The sequence below is a fragment of the Varanus komodoensis genome, unplaced genomic scaffold, assembly GCF_004798865.1.
Source record: "Varanus komodoensis strain SLA01 unplaced genomic scaffold, ASM479886v1 scaffold9, whole genome shotgun sequence".
Classification (NCBI taxonomy): Eukaryota; Metazoa; Chordata; class Lepidosauria; order Squamata; family Varanidae; genus Varanus; species Varanus komodoensis.
The window spans coordinates 9627122-9641855 of record NW_025336598.1 but is presented as its reverse complement, the minus strand read 5'-3'; the positions used below and the strand labels follow the sequence as shown (position 1 = coordinate 9641855).

General features: G+C 37.6%; 1 protein-coding gene across 2 annotated transcripts in view; it reads left to right on the top strand.

The window, feature by feature from the left end:
* Positions 1-14734, top strand: part of FBXL5 (F-box and leucine rich repeat protein 5) — a 35516-nt gene that overhangs the window by 18441 nt on the left and 2341 nt on the right. For both annotated transcript variants that reach the window (XM_044418358.1, XM_044418356.1), the window contains exons 5-10: positions 62-244; positions 1868-1993; positions 2508-2656; positions 2885-2967; positions 5583-6308; positions 7804-7952. In XM_044418358.1, the coding sequence (XP_044274293.1) occupies positions 62-244; positions 1868-1993; positions 2508-2656; positions 2885-2967; positions 5583-6308; positions 7804-7952 (1416 nt within the window). The remainder of the gene's footprint in view (positions 1-61; positions 245-1867; positions 1994-2507; positions 2657-2884; positions 2968-5582; positions 6309-7803; positions 7953-14734) is intronic.

Sequence of the window (14734 nt, the reverse complement as noted above, 5' to 3'; positions counted from 1 at the left end):
TGCATAGTGGTAAAAGCAATTCTCTTCAAGCCAATGCTGAATTTATTTCCATGCATTTCAGAAACTGAAGAAACTGACCAAGGCAGCAATATTACTCATCTTCCTTCTGAGGTGATGCTGACTATTTTTAGCTATCTTAGCCCCCAAGAGTTGTGTCGATGTAGTCAAGTAAATACCAAATGGTCTCAGCTGGCTAAAACTGGATTTCTTTGGAAACATCTTTACCCTGTCCATTGGGCTAGAGGTAAGTGAGTGAGAATTCTAGATCTTTAGCAGCTGAAAGTAACATCTTTTGCTATATTAAAAAAGGTATATGTGTGAGGAGGCAGAATGAAAGAGGAAGGGAATATATGATGTTCAGGTGAAGTATTGCATATGTGGTACTTTTATTCAACTCTGTCATCAAACTTTCCACCTAATGAATAATTGTTGGCTTGGATCAATAATTATATTATAGTTTGGTCCTTCTCTTCAAGTAAATGGTTGTGTTTAGGGTTCTTGCGTGTGGCCAGAGAGTGAAATAGAAGCCATTAATACTGCAAATGTGTAGTGTAAAGAGCATTTGGATTGCATGGTATTTATTTATTTATTTTGTTTAAAACATTTATATGGCATCCTTCACTATCATGTCTTAGGACGGCTTACAAGATTAAAAGCAATAACCATAAAAACAGTCAGTAAAACAATACAATAAAATTACCAAAACTGATACAAATGAATCCAATCAAAACAAAACAAAAGTGACTGTGAATTGGTAAAAATGCTAATTTTTAAAATAACGATTAAATAAAAAGGTTTTAACCTGGTGCCGAAAAGATTATTAAAAAGATTTAATTATTATGGCATTAAATGGATTGTGCCCCTAGTTCATGGGTCTGCAGCAGGGTGCCAGTAGGATTCTTTAGTGGTAGCTGTTGAGGTTCCTCAGTATGGTAGCCATGGGCACACACAAAATTAAAAAAGGTTGCCTCATTTTTATAAACACACATACTTGTATGTATCCATTGCAATGAAAAGCATATAACTTTCTAGCAACTATATATTGGCTTCAACAAAGTAGACCAAATAATGCAATTATTATCCATTTGAAGGCAGTGCCTATATGTCATGTAAAGTCTCCAATTCATTGCATTATAGGTGAACATTTATCCTTTCAATGTTGTAATACTAATCCTTTAGCTCTCAAATGAGTTTAAATCGACCATTTATGCTGACTAGTTGTTAATTTCCATGAAATAGATAAAAAAATTAAAACAGTTGTACATCAGTAAATATTGAAGACTGTTCCAGTAAAAAAATAATTATGCAATAATACCATTCCTAAAAAAGCAGCTACTGTACATTGCTAAAAGATACAATAGCCATATTACAGTGCCAGTAATAAGCTGAATTAGACAATACCTTATTAAAGATTTTTTTCCATGTTGAATAGACATGAAACAAAACGTTTTGCTGACTATGACAGACTCTAACATTAATAGACATGACAGATAGATGCAAATGTGATCATCTGATTAGACCTTTTGTCTGATTAGACAACATTTTCTTGAATTCCCTGAGGTGCCCATGGGTCCAAAAACATTGGATACCCTTGTCTTAGGTAGGATTAACGTTCAATTAAGTTTTCATCCAATATGCAATTAGAATGCACAACTGTGTAGAAAATGTGTGGTTTAAAATCTAGGAAATTACTTACTACTTACAGTTCATAAAAATTAATAATGACAACAATATGTATGTTTCCAACATTTTGTTGTTCCTGATGCTTGCTCCTTTGCTTTTTTATGAATTGAGTTCTGCTGTCCTTGCTGTGACTAATTGGAAGACTGCTTTACCAATGTTAAATGCATTCTTGTTGGTTGATCAGGAGATTGGTCTAATGGCCCACAAGGTGATTTTGATACAGAACCTGACGAAGAATGGGTGAAAAACAGAAAAGATGAAGGTCGTGCTTTTCAGGAATGGGATGAAGATGCTGATATAGATGAGTCTGGTAAGCTAAAGTTTGAAGTATGGTTCTACCTGTTACAATCTTAATCACTTCCAAAAATAAGATTTGACTTCAGGTGGACTACAGTGTTGCACTTCAAGATCATGACTTGTTTTCATAGGAACAGTATATGTCCAGATTGGGGTTTGGGGACATTGCGATTCAGCATCTTGCCTGGATGTCCACTTGAATGTAGTACTGAGAAATTATTGCTTTGCCCTGAACTGTCACACTGTTGTATGCTGAATGTGTCATTTTGCTTCCCATGATGTTCAGCACATGTAAGAAACTACTCAGTCAGTTTGCATGATCACCACAGCCTACAGTACTTTATTTAAGCCACGATGGCTTGTGGTACATGCCTGCAACCAGTCCCCAAGGATTAGGGGGGGTTGTTATTCTTTGTTCTGTTCTACACATCTGGGCAGCAGGGGTTCTTTGAGGGTCAAACAATTCTTAAATACCCCTACAATATGTTCATTTATTTAACTTGAATTTGTTTTTGATTCCTTTATAGATGAAAATGCAGAAGACTCATTGGCTATCAGCATTGTTCAGAAAGAGAAGAACTTACTCCAAGGCTTAATTCATAATGTTCTGCCACGTGTAGGCACTTCAGTGAAAACAATTGTATTGGCATATAGCTCAGCCATATCTAACAAAATGGTATGGTATACATAACAGGCATGTTTATGATATCTGTAAAGGGTAATTATAGAATGTGTGTTTATGTTTAAATGCTTAAAAAAAGTTGTGCTACTTTTCTGCCATAGTTTGCATTCAGGGTAGATTAACAAATTATGAAGGCACCAATATGTAAGTTGAAATGAATTCTTACTGCTGTCTTCACCCCTTTTGTAACGTGGACTTCTTGAACTGACTCTTTATTTTTAGGTGAGACAGATCTTAGAACTTTGTCCTAACTTGGAGTATCTTGATCTCACTCAAACTGATATTTCTGATTCTGCATTTGAAAGGTTGGTAATCCCTTTTTAGGTGGACAGGGAATGGTGGTATTGTTGATTTTACCTGGAGTAAAATATCTACACTACACTAATAAATAGAAAGTTGATATTTAACTTGGTTAAATTGTTTTTGGAGGGGAGGAAACTTTGAAATTGTTATCGATCATATTTAAGATACAGATTAGGTGAAACTGTAATGCAGTGGATACAATTTGGTTTATGATTCTAATCTACATTACTACTAACCAGTACAGTTGCTCCTTTGTCTCTCGGGTAATGTGAAAAGCCCCAAGCTCAGGCAGTATGTTTGTGAGCAAAGCCACCAAAACCTAGGCACAGTGAACACAGTAAATGATTATGTGATATATTGCCATCTAATGGGGTTTACATTTCACTTGAATGGTGTGGAAGTAGTTATTGAGAAATCAGGATTTACAGTATTCAGAATGTAATAGTGGAACAAAATATGTGTAGTTATTAAACATCAAATTCAGACAGTGACCTGGTTCAGACTATCAAACAAATAGTTCACATACTGTGGGTTGTTTGTGAGCTTGTGAGAGTGAACATGCCATCCTCGGCCTGCTTCTGCATTTCCACAGATGTCCCATTAGCCCATAGATGTCCCATTCCTGGGTTGTTCTTGGAACATGCAACTCTGTGTGTTCAAACTTTGTGTTGCTAACAAAGCAACAGTGGCTGAGCAAGCAGGAGGCAGCATGGTTGCTTGCCTTAGCATGGCTACAGCTAATGGGTTGTTCAAATCATAGTTGCCATGATATGCACCCCAGGCCATTGTAACTGTCATATTTTTCTAAGATTACATCAAGTGCTCAATAGTAAAAATGCAAATTGCAAAAGATTTAAAAGCTATACCTTAGCAGGGCTAGACTTGTGTTTTTTGTCCATTTTGAACACAATATTGTGACCACAATGGAGTAATGAAGTCCATGTGGAAAAGAGACACCAAGGAAGAAAGGGTGTGCCTTCCATCCTGGCACATGGGACAAGTTGATAAAGCAAAGGAAAAGTTAATACCTCCTAAAACCAGAAACATGGAAAACTATTAAAAATAAAAGTCCCAATATTATAAACAGAGCAGCTTGCCTTTATATGCATTTTTTTCTTACAGGGTTTCAACAAAATTAAATTTGAGCCAGATCACTATGAACTCCAGAGACTCTGTTTATATGGCATATTTTTTCAATATACTATTTTTTACTATACTTAATATTATTGCACAATTTTGTCCAGATGCTAATAGGCCAAAATGATCCTTGAAAATTAAAAAAAGCATTTATCACATAAGCTTCTTCTCTATTCAAAATGATGATTTTCTGTATGTTTTGATTCTGAACAGGGCTTGAATTTATTATCACAATGGATCCTGACCATTTTTTGCCTTCAGTGCTTTTTGCATTTAAGTCAAGCTGTCAGTCAATTCATCTTTTTTTCTTTGAATTCTAACTTGGCAAATTACAGCAGTGGATGCAGGGCTGTAATTTTTGGTCATTAGCTTGTTACTGCTTGGATCTGTTGTGGTGCAACATACATAGAAGCAACAGCAGACATTTTGATAGCAGTAAAACTTTCAATATTGAACTTTTAGTAATTTCATAGTCTTTCCCCTCTCTGCCCTGTTCTAGATAATTTTGAGCTGTTTACACTGCACCCCTGGTGTATCTTTCTGTCTTCTCATTTAGGTGAAGTGGGGAGCTTCCAAAACCACAATTTCTGGCTTTTTGATATAGAAGGTCCTGGCTGTGTGCTTCCCTGTGTCTCAGCACACGGGATGGGGTTGCAGAAATCAAAGTGGCCCAAGCAGCAGGCCTCCAGCGAAGCACATTCCCCTCTTTCTTGAGTTAAAAGTGAGGAATAAAAATGTTCTTTGTGAGGAGCAACTGGGTGGAGGTTGCAGGCTGGATCACCAAGGGCTGTATTCAGTTTGCAGGCTGTCCCCTGACCCCATGAGTAGGATATATTCCTTCCCTTTTTCATTTATCTCTGCCTAAGGAGAAGATCTCAGAGGCATCGTTTCTTGGTTTATTACTTTGTTTGAGTTAGGCAACAAACCAGTAATGGAAACTTGTAACTTCCGTCCCTTTTTAATCCAGTAACAGGGAAAGAGAGGTGGAAACCCTGAGTTTATACTTGTTCTCAGTGCAGCGAGAGATTCAAAACAGTGGTAGCTACACTCAGTGGCAGGAGTTGCAGTCTTGTGGGGGTTTTTTACCGTAGGGTTTTGTCCCAGAATGCAGGATTCAGATAATTTAAAGCTGAAACTTTGGCAGTTGTGTGGAAAGTTAGTCTAAACTAACTATGGAACTTGTGGGTTGTGTTTGTTGACTCACTGCATTAAAGGCAGATATATATTCATAGTTTGACAATACTTTTACCAGTTGTTGCTGATATAAAAACTGTTCTCACATTTAGACAAGGACATGCCAGACATGCATAGCATGGTTTCAGTTTCCTTAGCTGTGTCCTTCTAGTATTATTATTTATATTTTCAGGTTTAGGGGTCATTGATACTGAATATAAATATTTTATCTGGAGATAGCTTGAATGTGGTTGCTGGAATGATTAATAAATGCCACTTTTAACAAAGATGTTAATATTTATTTCAGTTGGTCATGGGTTGGTTGCTGCAAGAATCTTCGGCATCTTGATCTATCTGGATGTGAGAGAATAACAGATGGAGCCCTACGAAAGATTTCCATAGCCTTAGGAATTTTGTCATCCCATGAAGCAGGTTCTCTGAAAAGCTGTCGAAACAGGAATGGAAAAAATGTGTGGAGAAGCAAAGATGTTTCCTTGCAGGCTCACAAAAAGGACAGTAGCTTGCATGATATTACAAATGCAAATGTGACTAAAGCAGAAGGAAATGAAAGCCATTGGAGTGTACCTGTCAGATCACAGAGCTTTAGCTCTTCCTATATCTGGATGTTAGATGCAGAAGATCTGGCAGATATTGAAGATGCTGCAGAATGGAAGCACAGAAATATTGAAGGTGTTTCCGTGATAGAACCGGCATCCAGCTTCACTTGTTCTGCAACATGTTGCAGCAAAGACATTTTTGGATTAAGGACTAGCATCTGCTGGCAGCAGCATTGTGCTTCTGCTGCTTTGACATATTGTGGTCACTCTTTCTGTTGTGCTGGGACAGCATTAAGAACTATTCAGGCACTCCCAGGTTCCTCTGCACTATCTAAACATGCACCAAGGACTAGTAAACAGTCAGAGGGGAAAGACTGGGCATACTTGAGGAGTTCAAACTCAAAGCAAGAGATGGGACGAGTTCTTCAGTTCCTCAGTCTGTCAGGATGTTACCAGATAACGGACAATGGTCTCAGGTATGTGGCCTTTTCAAAGATCCTGCTGCAGCCTGTCAGTGAAATCTTTTAAATACTCAAAGCACAAAGTCCTGCTATTGTTTCATTGTTTTTATCTTGTCATTCTGCTGTCTGCTGGATCTGATGACAGGAATTGCAGCAACAAATTGGCTGTTTTATGTGAAAAAGCCTCTGTGTTGCTTTGTGCAGTCCAGGGGAGTTTAATTGATTCTGAAAGATTGAACGAACCCGTAGAAAGTCAAGGAAGTTAAGGGACTGCAAACTCTTCTCTTGCTTGCTGGGTAAACAATTTGTCTCCTGATCTTTTCAATAAACTAGTATGTCAGTTTTCCACATTGTTGTTGCTTATTATATGGTATTGCAATCTTTTTTCCTCTTGTGAGGAACCCATGGTAGTTTACATAGCTCTATTTTATCCCTATACCAACCCTGAGAGGTAGGTTAGGATGAAAGTGAGTGACTGGCCCAGAGTCACCCAGTGTGCTTCATCGTGGAGTGGAGACTTTAATCTCCCAAGTCCCCAGTCCAACTATCTCATCACACTGGCTCTTGGTTACATACAGAGACAAGGAACCACATATTGTTCCCATTTTTGCAAGATGCATAATAGAATTGTTGATTTTAATGTTGTGTCTGGCCTAAATAGTTTTCTTCTGATAGCTGCTAGAGTTGTGTACTGTTGAAAGCTAGGAATTGGGGAAGTTCCTGGTTAAGGTGTCGTTGGTGCCAAAAATCACTAGACCTTGCCCCTGCTCTGCCCCATCTGCAGATGGGGTTATTTTTATCTCCACTGCAGAATGATTGATAGGCAAAGGAAATGTATGTCAACACTGTGCGGCACTCTATAAGTGATAACAGTTCTAAACACTTCATTTTAGAAAACGTTTAAGACTTAACAAAAGCAGTATCTAGCATAATTGAGCTACAGCTTGTGAATCAATTTATTTGTAGTTAGAATCAGATTTGAAAAGTTCCCTGCTTATTGTGTATAGGTGAATTTGCTTAAAATCTTTTTGGGAAAGCATGAAATTTCAAGTAAACTTTATTCTAAAAGTTCAGATAGCCTGTGAAACCAGAAATCTGCAAGGAAGTCTTGCTCTCTTAAAATTGAACAAAAGTTTCCTTCAGTATTATTATGCCCCTGTTCCCCTTCTTTCTGCCTGCACTTCTAGCACAATAATATCTGTGTAGTAGAGGTGAGAGGAGGATATACGAGCTGGTAAGAAGCTCTGGTTTAGTACTGAGGAGAACCATGTACTCCATCCAGCAAGGCCCTGATGCTGATGGCAGCAGTATTGCATTCTGCTCACATACCATAGGCTTGATCAAAGTTAAAAACTGCTACAGTCAAGGTAAGGGGAAAAGAATGTTTGAATAGCAAAGGACCTGTGTGGATCAAATAAGAGTGATGGTGCTTGTGGTTAAAAGAACAGAAGTCTCTTGACCACTAGGTTGCTGATATGATCTTAATATGACTTTCATTTTCCACTCATAGGATGTTGACTCTGGGAGGTGGGCTTCCTCATCTAGAACACCTCAATCTCTCCGGTTGCCTTGCTGTAACTGGTTCGGGCCTGCAAGATTTGGTGTCAGTGTGCCCTTCTCTAAATCATGAACATTTTTACTACTGTGACAATATTAACGGTAATGTCTTTTAATAAAGTGTCTTTTTAATATTGTGGGTCTTGAAATGTTCAGACTTCAAAGCTATAGGTGTGGGTCTTCTGATGTGTCATGTAATTACTAATTTAATTAGTAATTAACATGTAATTACATTTGATTACTAAGGCTGATTACTCTTTAAAATATTCTAAACCAGTCCTTTTATAAACCACCACTTCTTAAGGGAGTATACTCATAATACAGTGGATCCAATTTCACATAAATAATGGGCTGGGCGTATATATTTGGAAGCTCCACCTCTTGATTTCACTCATTCTGATATGTGTGTACACATTTATATATATTAATAATCTCTATTATAGTTTAACAAGTTAAAGCAGAATGTTAATTGCACAGAAACTCACCTTTATCTTGAATGTTTAAAATTCTCTCTGTTATCACATGAATTTCAGGTTTCAATGTTTTACTGTTGCCTTGCTTAACTATTCAGAGCTTTTGATTCCGCATGGCAGAATGGCCTGGTCACATATAACAGTAGCAAACTGTGTTCTGTTTAAATCGTAATATGCTGCAGTATGTGCTGGGTGCTTTCTGTACTCTCCTTGAATAATTAACCCCCATTTGGGGTTGCTACATGATGTCCAGACCCAAATATTTAGACATTAATCATGGGCCAAAACCCATAGTCACCCCAACTAATAATTGAGTTCATTAACTCACAATTTGCCACTTACATGTGGATCAGGTTTATACTTAGAATTGACATTGGTGTACAAACTTGAGATTCTGTTAAGCCTGGACCAGTACTTGGACCTTATTTTCCCAAGTGCTTTTGATGATTGCAGTTTTAGCACCTAAGTGTTCCAGCAAAACCATACGGTTTTCTTTCCACAGAAGGGGAGCAATGACCTTAAATGTTTCCCTTACTTTTACACCTCTCTGTAAGGAGATGGCACACATGAACAAATCTGTCAGAACAAATTACTGCCATCCCATTGCTTCTGAATTCTTAACTAGCCTATATCCACGTCGTGTTACAGTAGTGATGGCTTTGTGTTCTTCGTCCAGTTTCTCATGTAGATGGAAGAGTTTTGTTCTCTCTATATTTTGCCTTTAGTGCAGGTATTTGAACAGTTTATATTTTAAGATTGTTATGAGAATAACAAAGAAAGGGTTACTAGGCTTGTAGGACACTTAAAAGTAAATAAGGAAAAAGAGTAACAAGTAGGGTGAATTTGGTTTAAATCACAATGTAAATCACTAGTCAGTAAGACTATAATTAAATCATAGTTTTCTACATAATTTCCAATCATTCTTGTCTTGCCTGTAGGTAGAGAAACATCATTAAATTAGTGCTAGACTAAGTCTCTCTTACAGCCTGCTGCCTTTATAGGTTTTCTTCCTTAGGGAAATAATAATATGATAAACCTCAGGCTATACACAAAAAGATCCAAAGACTTGTGGAGTATTGTGCTCAAAAGGTTTCACTTATTTTTCTACTTGCCCAGTCCTCCTCACACTTTACTCCTTGTGCAGCTCTTTCCACTCCAAACAATCTTCTGTTCACTGAATTTTTTGACAGCACTTAGGAGGTAAGGGGTTGATTCTGTGTTACATAGATTTGTAATGAACAATGGGATATTAAGGTTTTTTTTCTCAACTCTTTGTTTATTTTATGATTTTACACTGTGAAAAGGCATGTGATCTCTGCAGACGCATATTCACAGTTTTGAGAACTGCAAAACCAAGCATCTATGATGATATCTTCTAGATAGAAAACTTGCCTAATAATCTTACAGAAACCTCTGGAAGAGGATGATATGGTGAATGGATTAGTGCAATTCATTTGACCAAAAATTCAAACATTGCATGAATATACAGTTCATGCTACATAATTAAAAACTAATCTTTATATCATAATGAATGTATCTTAAATAGAAACTATCTTTAGATAGATTTTTCCTCAAAGAGCATTTTATTGTTTACAAATCCAGTTTAAATTAAAAACATATATATTTTTTAATGATTGTTATCCACCCTGGTAACAATGGTTCTGTTAGTATTGTGCTGAGGTAGTGAACAGATGGGGAGGGAGAGACTGTAGGTAACCATTTTTCAAAATGCTGTTGCACAGATATGGCTGTTCATTTTCCCCAAAACAGTGATATCTTGACTGCCTCAGGCAACCATATCTGACCTGACCAATCTAATGCTAAACCACAATCCTGTGTCTTATCTTGAGAGGTAGACTTAGGAGAATGAGTGGTTGGCGTACCTCAGGTACAACAAGGCACTGTGTCTTTCTGTTATGTATGTAAGTGACGGAATGTTTGTCACTCAAAAAATATTTTGCCTTAGCTAATGTTTGGATCAACTTTAACTGTTTTGCCGGCATCATCTTTAAGAGTAGATGATGAAGACTTACTATAAAGGATAGCTGCTTACATAATATCTCCTCTTAAACAGTAAGTATTGTATAGTTCATGCAATGGCACATGAACAGATTTTTTTGTTTTTGTTTTTCCTGGTTATTACTTCTCCTTCGGATGGTTCTCTGGTCCTGTTCATTCTTAATGAGGGCCCATAAATGCCGAATCCCTCCTATGCCTGTAGTCCAGGCTGCTATAGAAAGAACTCTGTCTTGCCTTTAATTTCTAGTTCTGTCTTGCCCTTAATGTCTGGATAATATAAAAGCTCAAACATTTAAGCTGTCGGGCACTGCTCTCACTTCTACTTGCCAGAAGAAACCAAGCAAATAGCCACACTGACTGCTTTCTTCCCTTATTCTCTCTGGTAGCATATTATTTTCTGTAGTTTTCAGGATGAAAGGTAGGAAAGCCCTTTTCTGCCAGGGAAATGGAGGAGAAAAACTGCCTTGATTTCCTTTGCATTGGAAAAGTTCTGCTGAGAGTATGAAATGATGTTGTTAGGAGTGCAGGGCAAGGGGCTAGCAAGAAGGCAGTTTTCCTGGCTTTAGATACCTGTAGTAGCGGTTGGAATCAGAGGTCATTACTTGCGCAGGGTATTCTGGTATGTGTACTCTTTGGTTAGAAGATAGCATAGAAACCAGTTAAAAACATGGTAGTGCATAGAAATGTTGAAGTTTTGTAACAGAATGACCTGGGAAATGTTACATCTGCTAGTCTCTGCAGGTGCTAAACAGAAAGTCAAATATGCCAAATTACTCTGGATCAGAAGCTTATTTTTAGGTCCATCTGTTGAAAGTATACTGCTGCTACCATTTAATATGCAAATTTTGAATGTTAGCTTCAAGGTATAACAGTTTTTGCTTCCCTTGATTGCCTTGCCTTGGAAGCAATTTCCTCAGCCCCTCTGTTGTGGATTTGTTATTGAAGATATGGGGCTACACAGTTCCTCTCAACAACTTTGGCTTTGCTGGATGCTTCAGAAGGGATTTACAACTGCATACAGACAATGTTGCAAGATATGCTGCTCTTGCTAACATTCAAATCAGATTCTTGTTGGCTTAATTGCTGATAGCAAGGTCTGGTCTTTTATCTCTCTTTATAGCCTATGTTCAAACAGGGAACAGTGGGAGCAGGAGGATTTTTTTTTCTGCTTTGCTACATATGTTTGTGGGAAGATCTAACCATGTGGTCCTGGACTATAAGAGCCCTCTCCTGTGCAGCCCTGAAAAAGTTCACAGGGGACCCTCAAATAATGAGGTATAGAGCACAGGAGAAGAATAAGCCCAAATGGCGTGGTTCCCACAGTCTGGAGAGGCTTGTGGCTGGTGGAGGAGATAAGCAGCTTTCTGTTCAGTTACTTTAGAATCCAAGCCTTGTTATTCAGGTTTTAAAAACTGTCATCTAATGGGAATGGTTTTACACCTTTTGTCTCTCTGGGGTGACCAGAGCTACAGACATTTCAAGGTATGGATTCACCATTCACTTCCTGACAAGCTTGGTGATGTTTCTGTATAACGGTTATGCATTTACCACCTTTATCTAATCTACAGATTTGAAGAGATGATTGAATATTTTTAATATCTATTGTTATAATTGAGAAAATGAATCCTGCATCATTCTACATTTTCATAAAAGCTTAGTGAAAGCTTTTAAAATGTACATTTTTATTACTGCATCTCCATTTACCATCAGTAGATCACCTCATCTATGGATTTTGCACCAAAACAGCGCTAATATGAGTGAAGTTGAACTTGCTTTTCAGGGTTTCTTTCTAAAATGGACAATTAGAGTTTCAATTCTAAAATGAACAGTTAGATTTTCAAGCTGGAAACAGCAGTGCACAGCATTGCCATAAGGCTAATACAGAAGCATTTTAAGGTACTGGGATTACAATCCTGTGCAGACTTACCTTGAGGTAAGCTCCACTGAAAACAGAGAATCACATAAAGAATTACACTGTAAGTGCATTATCTTAGAAATAATATATCTGGCTGCTTTTCTGCCTTTGTAAAAAAATTAAGATGTGAAAAAGTGTCTATATCTTCAATAATTCACCCCGTCACTCTTTACAAACAATACTTCTGTATGAGCACTGATGAGCTGTGAGCCTAGACAGTGATTCCTCAGTACCATGAGGAATTAGTTTGTCTGAATTACTCTGTTCATTTGGTGTAGGCTTACTTTCATTCACAGTCACAACTCATTAAAGTCTTTTCTCTTAGATGCTTGTGATTCCCAGTGATCTGCTTATTGAGTAAGAAATATGAAAAAGTAGTACAAGTTTTCCCAAAGGTATAAACAAACAGGCTTTCCCATAATGAATTTATGCTTTCCAAATCAATTACTTGCTTCTCTAAACTCAGGCAAGAGGATTATCTGACATCCTGTGTGTTGCCATTTTGCTGTGGCCAGAGCAGAAGGGCTGTATACTGTATCTCTTCCCCTTTCCTGCCCATTGACAGTGGCCGTGATTTGACCATTTCTGTGTATCATAAATAAGAAAGTCTTCGGATCTGACGTGGCTGGTTCCAGCTCCTTGTAACACTGGCAGGGCATCAGAAACCTTTCCCGTTGTATGCTAGGCGACATCTGGCAGAAGTGGCTTGCACCAAAAGAAATGGCACTATATTGCTTCCTATGGCCACTCAGGCAACTCCTGGTGAAAATAGGATGGCTCTTTTAATTAGACTTGTCATAGTAGGAACAAGAATCTTGGGACGGGGGGTTGTACATACTATAAACAAGCTTTATGTTAAAGTAAAACTTCCTATTTATCAATAAAGTGAAGTCCAACACCAATAATTTGTAATAGAAGCTAAAGTAATTCTAACTAAACCAAACCACTCTTTTTGTTTTGAGCCAGCCATTTCTTAGATCGCTTTATTTGGCTTTTTAGTCCAAATTACATTATTGTGCTTGTCGAAAAAGATTATTTTTTTCTTTTGTTGCTTTACTTGCTCAAATGTATGTTTGGTTTACTTCCCTATTCAAAGTAGATCTGATTTAAAAAGCCAGAGATTTCACCTCTAAGTTACACTTTGCTTTTTCTTAATAATTTACAATTTATTTTTGAAAATAATTTTGCTTTCTCATTCCCACTCAGTCTTGCTTATAAAGGGAAAATAACTCATCTTTTAGTTCACACTGTTGTAATTTACTCTCATACTAGTATTGCATATGGAAAAAACTCAATTTTCCTCATAGTTCATTATAAAATGTTTTATTTTGCAACACCAATGTAGTATGTTGCCCTTCCCTCAATTTTCCTAGCTTGCTAATCTTGGAGCATGGCCTAAAGAGATTTCAGACTCAATATTTATTATATTTTTGTTTGAAACATCCCTTTAATCTGAATAGGGTTCCAGAAAGACTTACAAATGAGTTTTCAAAAAGGCCTGGTTTACATGATAAGATAGCCCACTGTGGCTTAATTTATCCATGTGAGTTGTTTTACACCCACCAACTTGCTGTGTTATACAAACCCAGGCAGCAGAGGTTGTCGGGCATAACCTTCAAATAGTGGAAAAGATACAATACAAAGGGAAAAGGGGAGAAGAGAAGAGGAAGAGGATGGAAGTCAAATTACAGGCGCCAGTTCTTAGGGTTGTTATACTGAATAGCTCCAGTGGAAACTGTTCAGAGGGGAGACTAGATGGGGCAACCAGTAAGTAATCCATTCCTTAATATGACTGTTGGTTTAAGAAAAACATGTTACCTCTACAGAGGTTGGCTTAAAACACTTTCAGTTCTTATCAATTTTCAAAGGTTCTTAGTTCAGTTTTGTCTTCTTGGGTGGGCAGGCCAGCGACAGGGACAGGTGTGTATTTGTTCTTGACCTAGTTAACCCCCCTCCAAATTCAGCCTTACATTAACTAGCTGGGTTTTTTCTTAGTTATTAAAATTCCTTAGTTTTATATGCTTCTAACCCATCACTATCTAGTGCTTCTGATTTTTCAGGTAATGCTCTGCTAAGAGGATCTGTAATGCCTTCTAACATGAGGTATTTTTATCCTGATTCAAAATAGCTGCTACTACTTTAGATTCTGCCTTGTGGCATATTGCATAAACCACAGTTTTTTGAATATTAACATAAGAAAATAGCATTCTGGCTAAATATCACATAATTCACACTTTAAAAAGAGCATGCTTAAGATTACTCCTTGACCTTTTGCAGGAAAAGCACTGACATTCACATCCTGGATCAGGGTTCTGCACCTCCTTCTCCCCTAAATTCTCCCCCTCTTTCCGTTGTCTGCCTTCAAAGGTACCACTTATTGCAACCAGGACCTTCAGTGACAAATAGTTTGGGGGAGTGATATTTTGGTAGGAAACATGTTTGGTCTCTTTAAAAGAAAAACCCTTTCCTAACCCATC